This window comes from Coregonus clupeaformis, unplaced genomic scaffold (assembly GCF_020615455.1).
Source record: "Coregonus clupeaformis isolate EN_2021a unplaced genomic scaffold, ASM2061545v1 scaf0366, whole genome shotgun sequence".
Taxonomy (NCBI): Eukaryota; Metazoa; Chordata; class Actinopteri; order Salmoniformes; family Salmonidae; genus Coregonus; species Coregonus clupeaformis.
The window spans coordinates 351,783-376,268 of record NW_025533821.1 but is presented as its reverse complement, the minus strand read 5'-3'; the positions used below and the strand labels follow the sequence as shown (position 1 = coordinate 376,268).

The 24,486-nt window shown below is 44.6% G+C and overlaps 2 protein-coding genes across 2 annotated transcripts; both read left to right on the top strand.

The window, feature by feature from the left end:
* The first annotated feature begins 382 nt into the window (after positions 1–382).
* On the top strand, positions 383–5,987 carry LOC121563773 (protein c-ets-1-B). The gene is given in 9 exon segments (XM_041875486.2): positions 383–1,899; positions 2,091–2,172; positions 3,275–3,391; positions 3,562–3,636; positions 3,866–3,982; positions 4,250–4,513; positions 4,733–4,851; positions 4,992–5,208; positions 5,211–5,987. Coding segments are annotated over 9 exon segments (1,119 nt in total). The 5' UTR covers positions 383–1,833; the 3' UTR covers positions 5,273–5,987.
* A 7,522-nt stretch (positions 5,988–13,509) lies between these two features.
* On the top strand, positions 13,510–15,190 carry LOC121563772 (apoptosis-associated speck-like protein containing a CARD). The gene is made up of 3 exons (XM_041875485.2): positions 13,510–13,894; positions 14,307–14,375; positions 14,794–15,190. Exons 1-3 carry the CDS (start codon positions 13,630–13,632, stop codon positions 15,054–15,056), a joined length of 597 nt encoding a protein of 198 aa, XP_041731419.2. The 5' UTR covers positions 13,510–13,629; the 3' UTR covers positions 15,057–15,190.
* Positions 15,191–24,486: the final 9,296 nt, after the last annotated feature.

Here is a 24,486-nt window from a genome sequence, read left to right as displayed (position 1 = left end):
TTGTTTTTAATTATCAATTTCCATGGGTTTATCATGAAAGCTATCACACATTGCTTATGCCTCAATCTGGCTTTAACGCATGCATGGAGTAGGCTATACCTACTTTAGTTTGTCTATCACCATAATGTGTTCAGAACATCGAAGCTTTCTTTGGACTTTTTATGTAAAACATAAATACAAATATATATGTAGTTTGTCTATCACCATAATGTGTTCAGAACATCGAAACTTTCTTTGGACTTTTTATGTAAAACATAAATACAAATATATATATATATATATATATATATATATATATATATATATATATATATATATATATATATAGCCTAGATGAGATTAACCAAGCCCGGTTACAAGGCTCAGCATTAATAGCCTACTAGTATACCTAGATTTATTATGCATTTTCTGTCATATACGTTTAAAAGTTTTCTCATTTGTGCAAGGAAATAACGAAATATATTTCAACTGTTCCTTCAGTCCACTGAACAATGTTTGGCCTATTTTAATTTATTAAGATCGTCTATGAGATATTTTGATTGAGGTTATGGTATTGTTCAGCTTTATAATATTCTGGAGTTTTTCATTGTGTCATTATTCAGTTGGTAAATCAGTTGAGTTGATGATGGACTCGTCATCATTAGGCCGGCCAAGAGGTTGTGTAACTCGAACTCCCATGTGTCCTTGTCTGGAGACAGGGGGGGGAGGGTCCCAATCACGACTCGTGCCTCCCACACCGTACACGACTTGGCAGCTCACTTTTCCAGATGTATGTTTTTCTCAGACGAGGAAAATTGCGGTGTTTGTTTATACAAGGCGCTTGTGCCGGCCTTATCTGCTCAGGCCACTCACGCCGTGATTTCGGAGCTTCAGCATGTAGTTTACGGGCTATTGTTCTGTTGAATGGCTTCTAAAGATATGCTCATGGCCTCCCACCTCATTATAACCAACTTGGAAGTTCTGATTTTAAAAAACCCTCTCTGTCCCCAACCCTGGCTGGCATGGGGTTGTGATTAGTCGACGTTACCAAGCATAGAAAAAGGCCATGATTTCCATAGATGTTTTAAATGACAAAATACAATTGGCTTTTTTCTTAAAAATGTCCACAACCAATAACTTGTCACCACTGTTCAAGGTCTAGCGGCCTGTTTGATAGTATAGGCCTAATGTGTTTTGGTCTATGTGCATGCGTCAATGTCGACGTAAAAATATCTTAAAGGTGAGAAAATAAATATAAGATCAAGTTCAAATAGTTGAACCTTATTTATTTAAAGTAGGCCTAGCCTATTGATAGACATACAGGCGTTTTGGTGTAGCCTATTGGGTATTCGCAATAGACCTAATTGGGGGAAAACATTTTCTCAATATATTGGCTATAGTTTCTATAGGCCTAATTTAAATAAAATAATTTGTAGATCAAGTTGTATTCCTATAAAATAATATATCTAGGATTACACTAATAAACTATCCTTACATTATCTAATCATGAATGGGATGTCAATTTATCATGGGAGTAAGATAGCCAATTGGGCATGCAATGTTGATTAGATTTTGGGCGCTCAATTGACAATTTTATGATAGATTTTTTTGTGAATGATTGTGTGTGTCTGGCTGCCAAATCTGTGTTCGTGAGTCGTGGCTGACGTCACAGTCAGTTAAACCGCAGTTTTTTGGGACCGGGGAGTCACGAAGCAAGAGGACACATTCCTTTGCGCCGGGGAGCAGGCACGCCCCTCCAAGCTCCGCTGCTTTATAACGGGACTGGGCCGGGCAGAGGGAGACAACACAATTGTAACTCTGAACTCCAAGTGGACGCAACTGTTCCCGTCAAATATGTACTGGGATACCATCCTGAAATCCAACGAGAGAAACATAGACACCAAAGACTCTAAAATAAAGGTAGGATTTTGCCTCCTGCGATTTTAAGTTTGTTTATGTATGCAGCCTGCACGAACATTTAGAATGCATTATATTATATTTACATTTTCAGAGACCATTTTAAAGAAATCAACCAAAGATGTATAATTGTATGAAAAAGATGTTCCACAATAAAAGGGTTATGACATATGTATTCCAATTTTTCCAAACAGATGGAGATGTACCAAGCTGGATATTATATGGAAGACTTCAGGACACAGGAAGTCCCTGCTGGTTTTGACTTTGCATCATATGGTAAGTCATGTTCTCATTGGATAACTTATTGATTAACACTGGTCAATGTATCAGTTCAGATTTAACTTCACCCCAAACCAAATAACTGCCACCATCGCCACTTGAATTATGATTAATCATCAACTTTATTCGTTATTATTTTATTATTTTATTTTACCTTTATTTAACTAGGCAAGTCAGTTAAGAACAAATTCTTATTTACAATGACGGCCTACACCGGCCAAACCCGGACGACGCTGGGCCAATTGTGTGCCGCCCTATGGGACTCCCAATCACGGCCAGTTGTGATACAGCCTGGAATCGAACCAGGGGGTCTGTAGTGACGCCTCAAGCACTGAGATGCAGTGCCTTAGACACTCTGAAAATAACTCTGAGTATCCACATTTTTCTATGATAAGATTTTGAGCTATGTTTCCTGTAGCTCTGTGTAGTAGTTGAAGGACAAAGGAAATGTTTTGCAGAGTTAGTATCTCGTCAGCCCTGTCAGAAACTCAAAATGAGACCTTGACATCTGCTTCTTCTACCCAACCGAGGGCTGCGTCAGGAAAAGGGGTGCTGGGGTGTGTGTCCATACACTGTTTGTAGGAATGTCAGTCTGACTGAGGGAGGTAGAGCGAGACGGAGTGGTCGGGTTAAAGACCCTCCCTCTCTCTTTCCCTAATCCTTTCCTCCAGACTTACTTCTCCAACAGATTTAGAGCCCATCTCCTCCCCCTTCATCACTACTCTGTTACACTCCCTCCTCTGGCGTTTCCTCCTTCTTCCCTCTGTTTCCCCTTCTCCCTCCATTCAACTAAAATGGGTACGGTTGAGATTTTGTTCTGGGTGCTGCAGAATAGTTGTTGAATAGATATATTAATGTATCATTATTACTATTATTAAACATAAATAAGAATGATGAGTAATAGTAGTAGACCGTAACATATTATCGCTTCTATAATAGCAGTTAGACAGTCTTTAGAGATAAGCTTGTAACCCCTTCGTATCATTAAAACCTATTACATTCTAAACGCATTGTATTTCTATTCCATTTTGAGTTCTATTTAGATCTTTCTGCCTTTTGACTCATCCCTATCATTCTCTTCTATCTCTGTGACCTCCAGACTACAGTGATGAAGACCTGTCTTTTCTATTAGACGGTAAAAGACCTGGGCAGCAGCAGCAGTATCCAGAGAGTTACGGAGAGCCGCAGAAGAATCCACGTCCGTACGACAACAAAGGTACACATATAAAGACTGTTATAAAGACTCTTTAACAACCACTTTATTAGACCACTCTGATAAGCATTCTGGGGGAAAAAATCACTATATAGGCCTGTCAATGACCATTGACTAACTTCCAATGTTGCTCACGTGTATTTATTTTTGACGTCTTTCATTCTTTTTTACAGTAACCTCCAGTGACTCTGTCCTGTTCAACCTGGATTCATACCCAGAGTTTAACTGTTGGGCGTCATACCCAAGTGGTGCGTGTCAGTCGCCTATTCTCCAATCCATATGTTTCTATCATTTTGAGAATTATTCTATTATCAACACCTGTTGTAGAATTAGAAATGAATGAATATTGATCATGATTGTTAATTCCATTTTTTCGCCTCTATCTATTATTAGATGGGCTGACTTTGGACCAGTCTCAAGTGGGGTTCCAGGATTCCACCCAGACTTACCACAGTCTTGTACCCCTGTGTTCCCCAGCCCAGAGTGGACAGTTCAGCCCAGGCATGGAGGATGCCAGCACCAGCAACTCCTTCCTCGCTGGAAAAGGAACGAGCCACAGAGGGACCCCCAGCACTGTCAGCCTGGACCACCTCGGTAAGAAGAACCACACATTTGAGACATAATGCAAAAAAAATGGAATTAACCAATGCATGACCATTAGGCCTATTTGTGTTTAAAAACATATTGCCTGTTTTTTTTGTAGGCTGTGTAACGTCTAATTCATATACTTTTTCAAGCTGTTTGTTATAACCAGCTCTCCTTCGTTTATTTAATTTATAAAAAGAACCACACAGAGAAATCCATAGGCTATGATTACTTGGATAATATATGCAATGTCTAACTCCTCCTCCTCTTCCATAGGTGAAGCTGAGCAAAGCCACTCAGGTGGAAAACTGTACGACTCAGAAGCACAGAAGAGGTCCTCCTCCTTCTGGCCGGACTACCCCTCTCCCAGCTATGGCGCACCCCTGCCGCCTCCTCACCACCCTCCATCTTGTTCCTCAATCCCTGGACCACACCAGCCCTCAGAGCAGTACTGCCACCGTGTGGCCAAACGCAAAAGTACACACTCCCAAAGACCCGAGAGGGAAGGAGGACAAGTGATGGGAATGTCAGCTTATCCAGGTGAGACTAGTCTCTTATCATGACTTATCATTACTGCTGTTATACAAGTGTGTGTGAGCATGGGTAGTGTGTGTATATTGGAGCCTGATTGTGTGTTTGCTCTAGAATGTGCTTTTGTCATTACTGTGTCTTCTTTTAAATAGAAACAAGTTCATAGTATATCTTAGAGTAGCAGGCAAAAAATAATAATATTTTGATGCGTCTTTTCTCTCTATTCAGGATCAGGGCCCATCCAATTGTGGCAGTTCTTACTGGAGCTGCTTTTAGACTCCGCCTGCTGTACCTTCATCTGCTGGACAGGAGACGGCTGGGAGTTCAAGATGTCAGACCCAGCAGAGGTGAGTTTCTCTACTGATTGTGAGAGATTGTAACCACTCATAGTAGGAGTTGGAAACCAGCATAGGATTGAGCAATGGAAATATGCTGTCAGGCGTTTGTGGTTATTTTTTAACAACCACCCCCTTTGTGTTTGATCCAGGTGGCCAAGCGTTGGGGCCAGTGTAAGAACAAGCCCAAGATGAACTACGAGAAGCTGAGCCGCGGCCTGCGTTACTACTACCACAAGAACATCATCCACAAAACGACGGGCAAGCGCTACGTCTACCGCTTCGTCTGTGATGTGCAGGGGATGCTGGGAAAGACGGCACAGGAGGTCCTGGTCGGTCTGAACATTTTACCCACGGATATAGAGTCATCCTAGCAGGCCTGGGGGCACCAGTATCATCACCAGAGTCTAGCGAAGCATGGGCGTCGCAGTAGGGGGAGTGTACCAGCAGCACTGGTTCTTATTGGTGCTATTGGCTCTTGATACTGTTATTGCTACATCACTAGAAATATGCTATGTAGAACAAACATACCTCTTTGACATGTAGAAAAGGAATCAAGTCGGCTCTATTCATGGCATTTCTATCTGCGGTGTTAGACAACGTTTGGTGTAACACTTTTATTACCAAGTGATACAGTTCTAGCCATAGCTGCGGGAAGTAGGGGTGCAACACCCCCTGGAAAATCAGAATAAAAAAAATTCTGTAGTAGCCTTCAATTTGATTTGGTTTTAGTGTATGACTTACCTCCTATAAACCACATGACTTATTAACATCAACAGAATAAGCGCTCAATGAAACTGTAAGCCGAGCTGTCTCCAATACTGATGCTCTTTATGGTAATGACATGGATAGTGATTAACAACCCCCCTCCATCCTCAAGTACTTCGTGCCCCCTCTAAAATAATGGGTGCATGACGCCCCTGCTTACCACCCATGCTGTTGAACAATGTTTGACATTAACTTTGGCTATGAGGATCTGTTTATTTTTATACCCTTACATATCTACCTCTTTTATTGCTGACAAAATAAAGCGAAGAGGGACAATGCCTGTTCTGTTGAATATAATGTGTGTGATTTACATGATTTAGGGAACAATGTTGTTTGTAAAATGATTGTAAATAAACTGTACATAAGTAGAAAAAAATTAATATTTTAAATGTTCTGTATTATTTCGAAAGGTATAAGGCCTATAGGCAATAAAAAAAAAAAAAAAAATGAGCAGGTGAAAATATATACAAATAATATAATAAATAATACATTTGTGAAGATAAATTCTAAATGACATTTTTGTAAAAATGTAATGGATTAGGTTATTTTGAGTGTGCGGAAGGACCGCCCCTTGGCCTATGACATGCGAATGTATATACAGTATCTTGAAGAGAAGACAGCCAGTAGCCTATAGAAAACAGAGAATAGAAGACATGTAGCCTAATCTCACAAAACCTAGTAAAAATTACAGTTTGGCATTAAGAATGCAGAAAACTGTCGGCGATACATGAATTGGTGTCTTTGATGACTTGGGAGAGGTTGAATTGAAGAGGTTCAACCGTAAAGTCTGTGACCGCAAGCAGGAGCAGGGGCCACCAATTCGCAAGGGCAGGGTTGAAAAAGCGGACATACTGGACTTGATTCTGTCTGATCCGCAACTTAATTGAACCTGGGACTTTGGATGTGGCTATAGAGGTCTTGGGGGCATTAATTTCTAGAATAAAGTCGAATAAAGTAGGAGGCACGTACATTGGATTTAATATATATATATAATTAGGCACAAAAAAAACCACTTAAGTTAACAAAAGTAGTCTAGAAGAACACTTTATTAGACATAGGGCCTAAATCAATTGCATTGAGAAAACTATAAGGAAGTTGACAGTTTCAGTTTCACTAATGAGGCTGGGCTGAATGATAGCCTATAGCATATTTCCATTTGCAACTCAAAATAGGCCTAATACATAATGGAATAAACAAACATTTATATTGCTTGCTGATTTTGATTACTATTACGATTGGTGGTGACTCATGAAGACTATTTTACAGCTCAAGGATCTTGTGTAACATCGGGCGCTGCAGTGGGAAGGAAATAAATAAATACAGTAGATGTTTTATATGCACCTGGACCAAAGAACATTATCAAAGGTAAGCAATATACCAAGTGTTATATAGCCTAATGTCTCAAATACATTATTAAAATGTATGTTTTACCGTAATTAGAAATGGTTTATATAGGAAAACATCAAATAGGCCAACCTAAAGTATTCTACCTCGTTAAACAATCACAACAGTCCCTCCTTTTAATTTCTTCAACAGGTGCAACTGCTGCCCAGAATATTTAACAGCATTGTCACTCTTTCCCCTTAATCCTGTTTGAATTAGAAAAAGTGCATCACACCTATCCTCCAAGTTGCACACCCTACACACAAAGACACAAAACATTAGAGGAGGCATGTAGAGATATAGGCCCCTATCAAAGACATTATGTATGCATTACATTCCATCAACTCCAAAAGTCCCAAACCATGTCCTATCTCTACCTCAGACAAACACTATGTGGACCATCACCGGACAGATCTGATCAACAGAGTGAGCCAGGTGGAACCCATCTTGGATAGACTCCTGGAGAGGGGAATCATCACCACATATGCCTACAGTGACGTGAGGGCTAACAGAACCAACTAGAAAAGGATGAGGGAGCTCTTCGATGGCCCTATATGGGCCCAAAGGCAAAGATATGTTCTTAGATATCCTGATGGATCTGGAGCCATTCCTAATCAGTGACCTGAAGGGGGAATACTGGGGATAGGGGCCATTTGAGGTGTTTTTAAAAGCAAGGGACAAGAATTTGATGAAAATAGTGCAATCTCATTTACAGTATATTCTTAAATTGGAAAAATGAATTGTCTCCAAAGTTTGCAATAAATGACAGAATTTTCTATTGACCGCAGTTTTTTCTTTTCATTAACTAATACTTATACTTAACTAATACCAGCTAGCTGTTTTGAACTCAACAATAGAAAACATACAAATACATGAAGTAACATTGTGTTATGCAGGGCCGTGCACAGACCTTTGGAGTGGCAGTTGCGCAAAGTGAAAAAAGCCCCACATCTTATTATCTAATGCTAATTTAGATGCATATATACAGTGCTATGAAAAAGTATTTGCCCCCTTTCTAATTTTCTCTACTTTTGCATATTTGTGATACTGAATGTTATCAGATCTTCAACCAAAACCTAATATTAGATAAAGGGAACATAAGTGGACAAATAACACAACAATGACATATTTATTTCATTTATTTCATAAACAAAGTTATGCAACACCCAATTCCCCTGTGTGAAAAAGTAATTGCCCCCTTACACTCAATAACTGGTTGTGCCACCTTTAGCTGCAATGACTCCAACCAAACGCTTCCTGTAGTTGTTGATCAGTCTCTCACGTCGCTGTGGAGGAATTTTGGCCCACTCTTCCATGCAGAACTGCTTTAACTCAGTGACGTGTGGGTTTTCAAGCATTAACTGCTCGTTTCAAGTCCTGTCACAACATCTCAATTGGGATTAGGTCTGGACTTTGACTAGGCCATTCCAAAACTTCAAATGTGTTGCTTTTTAGCAATTTCCATGTAGACTTGATTGTGTGTTTTGGGTCATTGTCTTGCTGCATGACCCAGCTGCGCTTCAGCTTCAGCTCACAGACGGATGGTCTGACATTCTCCTGTAGAATTCTCTGATACAGAGCAGAATTCATGGTTTCTTCTATTAAGGCAAGTCATCCAGGTCCTGAGGCAGCAAAGCATCCCCAAACCATCACACCACCACCAACATGCTTGACCTTTGGTATGATGTTCTTACTGTGGAATGCAGAGTTTGGTTTTTGCCAGGCATTACTGGAACCATGTCGTCCAAAAAGTTATACTTTTGAATCATCTGTCCATAGAACGTTCTTCCAAGAGTCTTGATGATCATCCAGGTGCTTTTTGGCAAACTTGAGTCAACTTTTTGGACGAGATGGATCCCATTATGCCTGAACAATAAAAAATGTTTTATCGCAACACAGATTGTACTATATTAGGAGGCAATATATCGGCCTATAATATACACTGAGTGTACAAAACATTATAAACACCTTCTTAATATTGAGTTGCACCCCCGTTTGCCCTCAGAACAGCCTCAATTCATCGGGGCGGGGCATGGACTCTACAAGGTGTTCAAAGCGTTCCACAGGGATGCTGGCCCATGTTGACTTCAATGTTTCCCATAGTTGTGTCAAGTTGGCTGAATGTCTTTTGGGTGGTGGACCAATCTTGATACACACGGGAAACTGTTGAGCGTGAAAAACCCAGCAGCGTTGCAGTTCTTGACACACTCAAACCGGTGCGCCTGGCACCTACTACCATACCCCGTTCAAAGGCACTTAAATATTTTGTCTTGCCCATTCACCCTCTGAATGGCACATATACACAATCCATGTCTCTATTGTCTCAAGGCTTACAAATCCTTCTATAACCTGTCTCCACTTCATCTACACTGATTGAAGTGGATTTAACAGGTGACATCAATAAGGGATCATAGTTTTCAACTGGATTCACCTGGTCAGTCTATGTCATGGAAAGAGCAGGTGTTCCTAATGTTTTGTACACTCAGCATAAACACTACATGACCAAAAGTATAGTGGACATCTGCTCGTCGAACATCTCATTCCAAAACTATGGGCATTAATATGGAGTTGGTCCCCCTTTGCTGCTACAACAGCTTCAACTTTTCTGGAAAGGCTTTCCACTAGATTTTGGAACATTGCTGCGGGGACTTGCTTCCATTCAGCCACAAGAGCATTAGGGAGGTCGGGCACTGATGTTGGGCAATTAGGCCTGGTTCGCAGTCGGCTCTCCAATTCATCCCAAACGTGTTTGATGGGGTTGAGGTCAGAGCTCTGTGCAGGCCAGTCAAGTTCTTCCTCACTGAGGTCGACAAACAATTTCTGTATGGACCTCGTGTTGTGCACATTTACATTTTCGTCATTTAGCAGAAGCTCTTATACAGAGAGACTTACAAATTGGTGCATTCACCTTACATTTTAGTCATTTAGCAGACGCTCTTATCCAGAGCGACTTACAGTTAGTGAATACATCTTTATTTTTATTTTTATACTGGCCCCACGTGGGAATCGAACCCACAACCCTGGCGTTGCAAATGCCATGCTCTATCAACTGAGCTACATCCCTGCCGGCCATTCCCTCCCCTACCCTGGACGACGCTGGGCCAATTGTCTGCCGCCCATGAGTCTCCCGGTCACGGCCGGCTGCGACAGAGCCTGGATTCGAACCAGGATCTCTAGTGGCACAGTTAGCACTGCAATGCAGTGCCTTAGACCACTGCGCCACTCAGGATCTCTTATGATAGCCAGTGGGACAACCACTTTACAATATGTTTTTTTTTTCTCTCTTTGGGTTGGGGTAAGGGGGGGTAGAAGGATTACTTTATCCTATCCCAGGTATTCCTTAAAGAGGTGGGGTTTCAAGTGTCTCCGGAAGGTGGTGAGTGACTCCGCTGTCCTGGCGTCGTGAGGGAGCTTGTTCCACCATTGGGGTGCCAGAGCAGCAAACAGTTTTGACTGGGCTGAGCGGGAACTGTGCTTCCGCAGAGGTAGGGGGGCCAGCAGGCCAGAGGTGGATGAACGCAATGCCCTCGTTTGGGTGTAGGGAATGATCAGAGCCTGAAGGTACGGAGGTGCCGTTCCCCTCACAGCTCCATAGGCAAGCACCATGGTCTTGTAGCAGATGCGAGCTTCAACTGGAAGCCAGTGTAGTGTGCGGAGGAGCGGGGTGACGTGAGAGAACTTGGGAAGGTTGAACACCAGACGGGCTGCGGCATTCTGGATGAGTTGTAGGGGTTTAATGGCACAGGCAGGGAGCCCAGCCAACAGCGAGTTGCAGTAATCCAGACGGGAGATGACAAGTGCCTGGATTAGGACCTGTGCCGCTTCCTGTGTAAAGCAGGGTCGTACTCTGCGAATGTTGTAGAGCATGAACCTACAGGATCGGGTCACCGCCTTGATGTTAGCGGAGAACGACAGGGTGTTGTCCAGGGTCACGCCAAGGCTCTTTGCACTCTGGGAGGAGGACACAACAGAGTTGTCAACCGTGATGGCGAGATCATGGAATGGGCAGACCTTCCCCGGGAGGAAGAGCAGCTCCGTCTTGCCGAGGTTCAGCTTGAGGTGGTGATCCGTCATCCACACTGATATGTCTGCCAGACATGCAGAGATGCGATTCGCCACCTGGTTATCAGAAGGGGGAAAGGGCATTGTCATGCTGAAACAGGAAAGGGCCTTTCCCTAACTGTTGCCACAAAGTTGGAAGCACATAATCATCTAGAAGTTCATTGTATGCTGTAGCATTTACATTTCCCTTCACTGGAACTTAGGGGCCCAGCCTGAACCATGAAAAACAGCCCCAGACCATTATTCCTCCTCCACCAAACTTTACAGTTGGCACTATGTATTCGGGCAGGTAGCGTTCTCCTGGCATCAACCAAACCCAGATTTGTCTGTTGGAATGCCAGATGGTGAAGTGTGATTCATCACTCCAGAGAATGTGTTTCCACTGCTCCAGAGTCCAATGGCGGCGAGCTTTACACCACTCCAGCCGATGCTTGACATTGCACATGGTGATCTTAGGCTTGTGTGCGGCTGCTCGGCCATGGAAACCCATTTCATGAAGCTCCCGATGAACAGTTCTTGTGCTGACGTTGCTTCCAGAGGCAGTTTGGAACTTGGTAGTTAGTGTTGCAACTGATTCTTACGCGCTTCAGCACCCGGCGATCCCGTTCTGTGATCTTGTGTGGCCTACCACTTCACGGCTGAGCCGTTGTTGCTCCTAGTTGTTTCCACTTCACAATAACTGCACTTACAGTTGACCAGGGCAGCTCTAGCAGGGCAGAAATTTGACGAACTGACTTGTTGGAAAGGTGGCATCCTATGACGGTGCCACATTGACAGTCACTGAGCTCTTACATTAGGCTATTCTACTGCCAATGTTTGTCTATGGAGATTGCATGGCTGTGTGCTTGATTTGTATGAAATAGCCAAATCCACTAATTTTAAGGGGTATCCACATACTTTTGTATATATAGTGTATTTACTGAACAAAAATATAAACGCAACATGCAACAATTTCAACGATTTTCCTGAGTTACAGTTCATATGAGGAAATCAGTCAATTGAAATAAATTCATTAAGCCCTAATCTATGAATTTCACATGACTGGGAATACAGATATACATCTGTTGGTCACAGATACCTTTAAAAAAATGGTCCTCAGGATCTCGTCACGGTATTTCTATGCATTGAAATTTCCATCGATAAAATGTCTGTAGTTTATGCCTGCCCATACCATACTTATGCCTGCCCCCACCACCACCATGGGGCACTCTGTTACACAACGTTGACATCAGCAATCTGCTCGCCCACACGACGCCATACACATTGGTCTGTGGTTGTGAGGATGGTTGGACAAATTCTCTCAAATGAAGTTGGAGGCGGCTTATGGTAGAGAAATGAACATTCAATTCTCTGGTAACAGCTCTGGTGGATATTCCTGCAGTCGGCATGCCAATTGCATGCTCCCTCAAAACTTGAGACATCTGTGGCATTGTGTTGTGTGACAAAACTGCACATTTTAGAGTGCCCTTTTATTGTCCCCACCACAAGGTGCACCTGTGTAATGATCTTGCTGTTTAATCAGCTTCTTGATATGCCACACCTGTCAGGTGGATGGATTATCTTGGCAAAGGAGAAATGCTCACTAACGGGGATGTAAACAAATGAGTGCACAAAATTTGAGATTAAAAAGCTTTTTGTGCGTATGGAAAATTTCTGCGATCTTTTATTTCAGCTCATGAAACATGGGACCAACACTTTACATGTTGTGTTTATATTTTTTTCAGTGTACATAATAGACAATAATGTATTCCCAATCGGAGCGGTCTGTGATGTTGCACCCTCCTAAAGAGCCCCATGACGTGTTGCTGGGTATTATACTGGTGTGTGTTTAGTAGGACGCAACATTTTGGAATGTTCAGATAGAAATATTTTATGTAGAACAACATGCCTCTCTGACATGTAAAACAGGAATCACGTCAGCTCTATTCATGGCATTTCTATCTGCAACGTTCGACACCGTTTGGCTACTGGACATGTCGCTAGTGTTACACTTGTATTACCAGGTAATACAGTAGCCTAGTATCGTTAAATGTTATTTGGTTTTAGTGTATGACTTACCACCCATGCTGTTGAACAACGTTTGGATCTACTTTTATATAAATATTTATCTACCTTTTTCATTGCTGACAACATAAAGCGAAGAGGGACAAAGCTTGTTCTGTTCAATATAATGTGTGTGATTTACATGATTGTAGGGGACAATGTTGTTTGTCAAATGATGTGTGTAAATAAACTACATAAATTGAAAAAACTATAACTGTAGCCTATTATTTCAAAAGGTATAACGGCCTATATATAAAAAATAGCAATCCCAAATATATAAAAAGAATATGATAATAAATAATGAATTCGTTAAGATAAATTCTAAACGACATTTCTGTCAAATGTAGTGGGGACGAGGTTAATCTGTTTGTCCTGGAGTGCTGATGGACCTATGACGAGGCCTATGACGTGAACGGTGCGATAGAGTAGCCTATCTTGGAGAGAAGACAGTCAGTATCCTATAGACAACATAGAATAGAAGATACGTATCCTCATCTCACAAAACCTAGTCTAAATTACCGTTTGGCATAAAATATGTCGAAAACCGTTGGCGATACATTAATTGGTGTCCTTGATGACTTGGAAGAGGCTGAATTGAAGAGGTTCAGACGTAAACTCTGTGACCGCAAGCAGGAACCAAAAGTTCGCAAGGGTAATGTTGAGAACGCGGACCCAGTGGATTTGGTAGACCTTCTGACCCGTACTTTCACTGAAGACGGGGCTCTGAATGTGGCTATAGAGGTCTTGGGTGCAATTAACTGCCAGAATGTCGCAGAGGAACTGCTAGAATTCAAGAAATGTAAGTCGAATAAAGTAGGAGGCACGTCCATTGGACATTTAAAAAAGAAAATATATATTTAATTTCATATCTTTGACTGGTTTAAAAACCACTAAAGTTAACGCAAAAGTCGGCTAGAAAACTTTATTAGACCAAGGGCGAAAATAAATTGCATTGAAATGTCCATAACGAATGTAAGGAAAACTTTAAGGAAGTTGACAGTTTTACTTTCACTTATGAGTGCATTCTATTTTGCTCATCTGGGCTGAATGATAGCATACAGTAGCATATATATACATTTGCAACTCAAAATAAGCATAATACATTATGCAATAAACACACATTTCGATTGCTTGCTGATTTTGATTTATCTTTAGGCCTACTATTCATATTTGTATTCGATTGATGGTGTCTCATAAAGCCTATTTTACAGCTCAAGGATCTTGCGTAACATCGGGTGCTGCAATGGCAAGTGCACCTGGACCAAAGAACATGATCAAAGGTAAACACTAAACCAGGTGTTATATAGCCTAATGTCTCAAATAGGCCTACGTTATTTAAACAAATATTTTACTGTAATTAGTAATGGTTTATGGGGAATCATTCAATACCTAAAGTATTCTATCACAAAAGTCCTTCCTTTTAATTTATTCTCCAACATGCTGTTGGTGCAACTGCTGCCCTCTAGAGTCTTCAACAGTATTTTTCACTCCCCATAGCCTATTTAATCCTGTCTGAATTAGAAAAAGTGCATCACGCCTATCCTCCAATTTGCACACCCTACACACATGCACGCACACACAGAAACAAGCAACATTAAAGGAGGCGTGTAGAGATATAGCCCCCTATCAAATACATTATGTATGCTTTGCATTCCATCACCTCCAAAAGTCCCAAACCATGTCCTATCTCTACCTCAGACAAACACTTTGTGGACCATCACCGGACGGCCCTGATCGACAGAGTGACCCAGGTGGAACCCATCTTGGATAGACTCCTGGAGAAGGAAATCATCACCGCAAATGCCTACAGTGACGTGAGGGCTGAAAAAACCAACCAGAAAAGAATGAGGGAGCTCTTCGATGGCCCTTTGAAAGCATGTGGGACCAAAGGCAAAGATATATTCTTAGATATCCTGATAGCTCTGGAGCCATGGCTAATCATTGACCTGAAAGGGGAATAATGGCCATTTCAGATTTTTTTAAAGGCAAGGAACAAGAATTTGATGATAATAATGCACACTGTTTTACAGTATATTCTTAAATTGGAAAAATGAATTGTCTCCAAAATTTGCAATAAATGACAGAATGTTCTATTGATGGCAGTTTTTTCTTTTCATGAACAAATACTCAGTTGTGAATTCTAACTAGCTAGCTGTTTTGAACTCAACAATAGAAAACATACAAATACATGAAGTAACATTGTGTTATGCAGGGCTGTGCACAGACCTTTGGAGTGGAAGGTGCGTAAAGTGAAAAAAGCCCCATATCTTATTATCTCATGCTAATTTAGCTATATATATACAGTTGAAGTTGGAGGTTTACATATACTTAGGTTGGAGTCATTAAAACTCGTTTTTCAACCACTCCACAAATTTCTTGTTAACAAACTATAGTTTTGGCAAGTCGGTTAGGACATCTACTTTGTGCATGACACAAGTAATTTTTCCTACAATTGTTTACAGACAGATTATTTCACTTATAATTCACTGTATCACAATTCCAGTGGGTCAGAAGTATACATACACTAAGTTGACTGTGCATTTAAACAACTTGGAAAATTCCAGAAAAGGATGTCATGGCTTTAGAAGATTCTGATAGGCTAATTGACATAGGCCTTTATGTCCTGCAAAATCCCACTCATCCCACTGTAAGCAGGCTTATAGCTATAGTCCCGATGTGGCAATGCTTTCCATTGTCTGTCTAGCATAGCCATGCATTATTACATAGAAGAAAACCTAAACGTCCCTCATCTGTCACGAATGTGATTGTTACTGTGATTGTTACTCTGCCGATTGTTTCCACAGGAAAGTATTATTTACTCAACTTTTTAGAGCGCTGGTACTGTCATTAAGATTTGTATCACCTGGCACATGCGCAAAACCATGTAAACACCTGCAAGACTTCGGTTAGTATCCATGCATTGGGTGCATGCACTTCCAACTTGTGCACGTGCCTTAGGGGATGAGCAAACAAATCTTGATTGCCACACACAGAGACCCGCGTTTTGAAGTCTGTTTAATAATACTTTCCTGTGGATATTTTGTCAGAACTGTTGAAGAAAATAAGAAGAAAACCCATGGACAATCGGCAGATTAAGTTCAAATATAATTTTATTCAACAGACGTTTAGGTTTCTTCTATGTAATAATGGTGGCTATGCTGGACAGGCCTACTGCTCAAAGAGAGAGCAAAGATGGATGGGATATCAGCTGATCATGGCTAATGTAACTAGATAATGTAGGCTAAATCAGCTAGTTAGCTAGCTACGCTGTTGAAACAATCTAACTAGTCTGTTTACCTATGATTGAAATGTGTTCTGCTGCTGACATCTGCCTCTATAGGCCTACTAACAAACAGTCGAATTGAAGCCTTACCTGTTCATGACTGTGAGATGACACATGCAACTCAGAAGGTAGCTACTACTACTACCACAGAGTTTCTAAACCCAGGGGCCCAACATGGCGATACTTCCTGGAATGCTTCACAAAGCAGACCCAACAGACCATACAGGGGTTTGGGAAGTCAATGAGAGTGAAACATTCTTCCTTAGTTGTTCATTTTCTCGATTTCTAAAGGCACAACCTATGTAGATTCGAGCCCATGTGTTAAGTAGCTGAACATGTTCTTACTCCAACCTTATGAAAATGGCAAACTGACACGTTTTCATCAAAAACAACTGTATATCGAAGGAGTGCCTTTGATTTGACGGCATGCACATGCGCAGTTCAAAAATGAGAAATTAGCTAGTTTGATGGGAAATTCATTTAAATAACAATGTTTGATCCAGGTGGCCAAGCGCTGGGGCCAGTGTAAGAACAAGCCCAAGATGAACTACGAGAAGCTGAGCCGCGGCCTGCGTTACTACTACCACAAGAACATCATCCACAAAACGACGGGCAAGCGCTACGTCTACCGCTTCGTCTGTGATGTGCAGGGGATGCTGGGAAAGACGGCACAGGAGGTCCTGGTCGGTCTGAACATTTTACCCACGGATATAGAGTCATCCTAGCAGGCCTGGGGGCACCTGTATCATCACCAGTGAAGAGTCCAGTGAAGCATGCGTCTTGCTGTGGGGGCAGGGCCGGATTAAGAAATTGGGACTTTGTTTTTTTATCGCGACACACAGATTGTACAATATTAGGAGGCAATATATAGGCCTACAATATACACTGAGTGTACAAAACATTAGGAACAACTTCTTAATATTGAGTTGCATCCCCGTTTGTCCTCAGAACAGCCTAAATTCATCGGGGCATGGACTCTACAAGGTGTTCAAAGCGTTCCACAGGGATGCTGGCCCATGTTGACTTCAATGTTTTCCACAGTTGTGTCAAGTTGGCTGAATGTCTTTTGGGTGGTGGACCATTCTTGATACACACAGGAAACTGTTGAGCGTGAAAAACCCAGCAGCGTTGCAGTTCTTGACACACTCAAACCGGTACGCCTGGCACCAACTACCATACCCCGTTCAAAGGCACTTAAATATTTTGTCTTGCCCATTCACCCTCTGAATGGCACACATACACAATCCATGTCTCAATTGTCTCAAGGCTTAAATATCCTTCTTTAACCTGTCTCCCCTTCATCTACACTGATTGAAGTGGATTTAACAGGTGACATCAATAAGGGATCATAGCTTTCACCTGGAAAGAGCAGGTGTTCCTAATGTTTTGTACACTCAGCAAATACACTACATGACCAAAAGTATTTTGGACATCTGCTTGTCGAACATCTCATTCCAAAACTATGGGCATTAATATGGAGTTGGTCCCCCTTTGCAGCTACAACAGCCTCCACTTTTCTGGGAAGTCTTTCCACTAGATTTTGGAACATTGCTGCGGGGACTTGCTTCCATTCAGCCACAAGAGCATTAGTGAAGTTGCGCACTGATGTTGGGCAATTAGGCTGCTCGGCCATGGAAACCTATTTCATGAAGTTCCCGATGAACAGTTATTGTGCTGACGTTGCTTCCAGAGGCAGTTTGGAGCTTGGTAGTTAGTGTTACAACTGATTATTACGCGCTACGCGCATCAGCACCCGGCGATCCCGTTCTGTGAGCTTGTGTGGCCTACCACTTCGCGGCTGAACCGTTGTTGCTCCTAGTTGTTTCCACTTCACAATAACTGCACTTACAGTTGACCAGGGCAGCTGTAGACGGGCAGAAATTTGACGAACTGACTTGTTGGAAAGGTGGCATCCTATGACAGTGCCACATTGAAAGTCACTGAGCTCTTCAGTTAGGCTATTCTACTGCCAATGTTTGTCTATGGAGATTGCATGGCTGTGTGCTTGATTTGTATGAAATAGACAAATCCACTAATTTTAAGGGATGTCCACATACTTTTGTATATATAGTGTATATACTGAACCAAAATATAAATGCAACATGCAACAATTTCAAAGATTTTCCTGAGTTACAGTTCATATGAGGAAATCAGTCAATTTAAACAATTTCATTAAGCCCTAATCTATGGATTTCACATGACTGGGAATACAGATATACATCTGTTGGTCACAGATACCTTTAAAAAAAAAATGGGCCTCACAATGGGTCTCAGGATCTCGTCACTTTATTTCTGTGCATTGAAATTTCCATTGATAAAATGCAATTCTGTTCATTGTCTGTAGCTTATGCCTGCCCATACCATACTTATGCCTGCCCCCACCACCACCATGGGGCACTCTGTTACACAATGTTGACATCAGCAATCTGCTCGCCCACACAACGCCATACACATTGGTCTGTGGTAGTGAGGCTGCTTGGACAAACTGCCAAATTCTCTCAAATTAAGTTGGAGGCGGCTTATGGTAGAGAAATTAACATTCAATTCTCTGGCAACAGTTCTGGTGGACATTCCTGCAGTCGGCATGCCAATTGCACGCTCCCTCAAAACTTGAGTCATCTGTGGTATTGTGTTGTGTGACAAAACTGCACATTTTAGAGTGCCCTTTTATTGTCCCCACCACAAGGTGCACCTGTGTAATGATCGTGCTGTTTAATCAGCTTCTTGATATGCCACACCTGTCAGGTGGATGGATTATCTTGGCAAAGGAGAAATGCTCACTAACAGGGATGTAAACAAATTTGTGCACAACATTTGAGATAAATAAGCTTTTTGTGCGTATGGAACATTTCTGCAATCTTTTATAATATTTTATCAGCTCATGAAACATGGACCAACACTTTCCATGTTGTGTTTATATTTTTGTTCAGTGTACATAATAGACAATAATATATTCCCAATCGGAGTGGTCTGTGATGTTGCACCCTCCTAAACAGCCCCCTGACGTGTTGCTGGGTATGATACTGGGGTGTGTTTAGTAGGATGCAACATTTTGGAACGTTCAGTTCTATATCGTGGAGCTCCGCCCCATAGGGGAGCTCTGCTCCTAGTGGTTTACCCTCTGCCCTAAGGCAGCAACAGCCTGAAGCAAATTTATGCACACACCTGCAGCCAATGGGAGCACAGGTGTCCCTATAAGAGGGGACGCTTCCCCTCAATCAGCCTCCCATTATCTTCAGCGACTGGACGACTAGACTGAAGAAGCCAAGAAGAGAAGAAGACTCAGGAAGAAATCGCCGTCGATGAGCCAGCCAGACGTCTTCTAAAATGAGCACGCCAGGAGATTTTCCACCCCCAAAAGCTCTTTTCAGGGCTCAGTGCCGATGCTCCTCCATGGCATCTGCGGACCCCCACGACCTTTGTTTCGTGTGTTTGGGGCCGCAGCATGCCAAGGAAGGAACCGGCAATCCCCCTAATTGCGCCTCCTGCGCCCTCCTTCCTATGAAGGTGAGGAAGCAGCGTTGGGCGTTCTTTAGGGAGGATATCCCCCTAGAGGATGTACTGTCTCTTCTCGCCTCTGCTTCAGAGGCGTCGACGGACAGTGCTGACTCAGGGGAGGACAAGGAGAGAGACGCAGAGATGGATGTTCCAATGGAACAATCCGACCCTCTGGCGCCAACCTTCAAGACCCCCTTCCCTATGGGGAGTGCGAGATCTGAAGGCTCCTTGTGCGATGACGACACGGGCTCTGTTACATCAGCAGCCCTGTCCTTCGCAGCGGCCTCTCTGCGTGCGGACTTTCCCGAACTCACTGTGGAGGTCGACATGATGGAGGGCGGCCCCTACTCTAGACCGAGGAAGGCAGCTGAGCCGATGGCTCCTGCTATGCCTTCCCTCGGAAAATATGTCGAGGGCTCGTGGGATACACCCCTGGCGGCGCGTTCGCCGGCCAAAGTGTACACCCCATTCACGAGAGTGGCTGGACGTGAGTGGGCTGCTAAGGGAATCCCTAGGCTCGAGAGCGCCATGGCGGCGTATCTAGTGCCGGGTTCGAGTCCCTGGGCGGCCTCCAAGAAAGCCACCTTGCCAGCACAAAAGGACAGACTCACAGCACAGCTGGCTGAGAAGTCCTTTACGCTGGGAGCCCAGGCTGTGTCAGCGGCTAACAACATTGCCCTCCTCGCGGCCTCCCTATCCCGTCTAACAACGGGTAGGTCTGAGTTGACCAGCGAGGAGATTGAAGAGGCGTCCAGGATTTCTGGCGCTATTCTTCATTTGACACAGGCGTCAGCGATATGCGCAGGCCGGTCCATGGCCACCTCGCATGGAACGTCACCTCTGGCTGTCAATGACAGCCATGAAGGAGACGGACAGAGCCTCGCTGCTAAACGCTCCCGTCTCTAGCGAGGGCCTCTTTGGGGTTGCCGTTAAGGAGGCGACGGAACATTTTGGTAAGCTTGACGAAGAGAGAAAGCACCTGGCTAAACACCTGCCATTGGCAGGCAAGTTTAGCAGGGCCTCAACTAACCCGTCAACCTCTAACGCCCCCAGTAGAACTACAGGGAGGCGACGGGCCAGGCGACAGGTGCCTACCACCGACAGCAGGCGAGCGGGCTCGGCCCCTCCAGCGACGACGGTGGTGGCGACGATTCCGCCGGCGAGAGAGGTCGTCACAAAACCGTCCTGGCAACACCAGAAGGTCAGCCAGAAACGACGGCGTCAATGACGGGACGAGGGGGAGAGGACGGATGACGGCTCGGCGCTGGACGCGACAGAGCCCACTGTTCCCCCCCACCCTACTGTTCAGGGCATGGAGGGAAATGTTTATTGTTGTTATGTGAATAAAGAGCTGTCTCTCACTGACATTGTCACAAAAGAGCCTTTCTTCCATGACACATTGCAGAGTACTTCACGTCCTATGAATTTCTCTCACCATCCTGAGTGTAGCTCAACCCACCGAGGGTGCGTAGTTGAACACACTCAGGAGAGGAAAGAGAAAAAGGTAGCAAGGCGTAGCCTTAGCTCACCTAATAAAGATATTTTACTACAGACTGCTAGGAGCTCTGTAGTAAAGGTCTCACATAGCAGGCAGCTGTCTCAGTCTAAATATGACATGAAGACGCAGCCGCTAGCTGGGAATGACGCCTTGCTTCAGGCTAACGCCTCAGCCAGCGCAGTTCAGACCCGTGCGACGTTCACGGAGGGCCGGAATACTAGAGTTACAGGTGTAACCAATGTATGGGCGCCCCGGTTAATTCAGAACGTAACAATGCCCACTACTCTGAGTGCAGCCCACCACACCTAGAGTGGGCTGTTGAGCAGCCTCATGAGACCAGTAAAAAAGAGGTATTGTGGCGTCACCTTGTGGTACCAGTTAGAGACCACACTTTCCAGACTCTGTTGAGTACTGCAGTGGACGGATCTCATGACAAGCAGCAGTCTCAGTCAGACAATGACATGATGACGCAATTGCTATCCGGGGAGGGCGCTCTGTCTCAGGTTAATACCTCAGTCAGTGCAGCTCAAAACCGTGCTGCGTTCACGGAGGGCCGGAATACTAGAGTTACAGACGTAACTGACGTATCAAGGCCTCCGATTCTCTCAGAACGAGCTGATGTTTCCTCTCCCTTTCGAGGGGGCCCGCCTTGGGCTATTCCACCAACCCAGTGTTGGGGAATAGCGGCGGCAGGGCCATAGAGGAATACAGGTCCTTCCTACTGGATGCACCACAGCTTCGTGCGCGCCCGCTTTCTCTGCATTGCGGGCAGTGGCAACGAAGCTGTACCCTCTCACGCTGGCTAGAACAGACGTTGCAGAAGGGTTATGCCCTCCAATTCCATCGAACCCCACCCCCCGTTCAGGGAGTGGTGGAGACGGTGATGAAAACGCCGGACAAAGTGGCCGCTCTGATGTCAGAGATTACGGAACTTTTTGGCGAAGGAGGCGGTCACAGTAGTTCCCCGGGAGCAAAGGAACAAAGGGCTATATTCGCCTTATTTCCTAGTGCCCAAAAAGACGGGGGGAGTGAGGCCGATTTTGGATTTACGCACTCTCAACGAGCATAACCAAACGACCCTTCCGAATGCTGACGACAAAACGTCTACTGGAATGTGTCCAGAAAGGAGACTTTTGTACAAGCATAGACCTAAAGGACGCGTACTTCCATGTGCCGATACAATCGCGTCACAGGAAGTTTCTGCGGTTCGCCTTTCAAGGGGTGGCGTACGAGTTCACGAGGATGCCATTCGGGTACGCCCTGGCACCTCGAACGTTTTCCAAATGTGTGGAGGCGGCATTGGAGCCGCTGCGTCGTCAAGGGATAAGGTTATTAGCCTACCTAGACGACCTGCTGGTTCTCGCCCCTTCAGCAGAGCTGGCGTTCACTCACACAGCACAGACAGTGATTCATCTCACGCGTCTGGGGTTCGCTGTGAATTGGAAAAAGAGCGCACCCTGGCCCAGTCATCAGATTGTCTACCTGGGGCTACAGCTAGACACTGTAATGATGAGGGCTCGAATTTCGGACCCTCGAAGGGTAGCATTGTTGCTAGCCCTGAGGAAGTGTCGTCCGAATCACACAGTGACGGCGCTGTCGATCATGTCACTTTTGGGTCTCATGTCGTCAGCCCACTCTGTGGTCCCGCTGGGACTTCTGCACATGCGCAGAATACAGCGATGGTTCGCCCAACTAAGACTAGACCCAGTGCGTCAACGTCATCGGTTGGTGGTGGTTCCTCTCTCGCTAAGAGCAGACCTGGACTATTGGAGGAATCCGAGCGTTCTCACGCACGGAGTCCCGATGGGCAAGGTGTCATCCTACATTCCAGTATTTACAGATGCTTCTCTGACTGGATGGGGAGGGACATGTCAGACTCAAGCGATAGGAGGTGTATGGCCTCAATCAGGTCGTCACATAAACCTCTTGGAGTTGGAAACGGTTCGACTGGTTCTGACCCACTTCGCGCCTACCCTTCGGGGTCGCGATGTGCTGGTCTGGTCAGACAACCGGACCACAGTAGCTCACATAAATCGCCAGGGAGGGGTCAGGTCACCTGCCCTCCACCGGGCGGCAGAGGAATTGTGGATGTGGGCTCACAAGCACCTTCGCTCGTTGAGAGCAGCACACATTCCGGGCTACTTGAACGTAGGAGCAGACCTCATGTCAAGAGGGGGTCCTCGAGACGACGAGTGGTGTCTGCATCCGGACATTGTTCTCCGAATTTGGGAACAGTTCGGGAGAGCCGAGGTGGATCTGTTCGCGTCACGCGTGAATGCGCAATGTCCCCTATGGTTCTCTCTGAGGGAACAGGACGAGCCACCACTGGGAAGAGACGCATTCGCGCACTACCCGTGGCTGAAAGTTCTCCTGTACGCATTCCCTCCGCTGTCTTGCATTCTCCCACTGCTAGCCAGGGTGAGGTCAGAGGGGCTGTCAGTGATACTGATAGCGCCCGATCGCCCGGGGGCTCCGTGGTTTGCGGAGATGAGTCAGATGTTGATTGCGCCACCTTGGCCAATTCCACATCGACGGGACGCGTTGACCCAGGCGGGAGGCTCGATAGGGCAGTGGCCCATAATCGGCCAACCACTGAAGGCTTGGTTCCTGAATGGGACAGGTTGAGGCGCCGTGGGTTATCTGATGCAGTGATCAGAACCATACAAGATGCACGAGCCGGTTCCACTTCTAGGATGTATACCAGCAGATGGAACATTTTTTCACGATGGTGTGACACACAAGGTGTGGACCCCATGAACTGTCAGGTTGAGAGTGTGCTCTCTTTTCTGCAGTTTATGTTTGATAAGCAGAAATCGCCCTCCACCATTAGAGTGTTTGCAGCGGCAATTTCAGCTGGTCATGAGGGGTTTGGCGGAACGAACGTGTTCAGCCACCCGTTAGTGAAACGTTTCTTATTGGGAACGCGGCGGCTTAGGCCAATGACTAGAGCCACGCTGCCCCAGTGGGATTTGGCCTTGGTACTCGAAGCGCTATGTAAGTCGCCGTTCGAGCCATTGAATCAAATACCCCTCAAGATGCTGTCTATCAAGACGGCACTGTTGCTCGCCTTGACTACCGCTAAGCGTGTCAGTGATTTCTGTGCCCTGTCGAC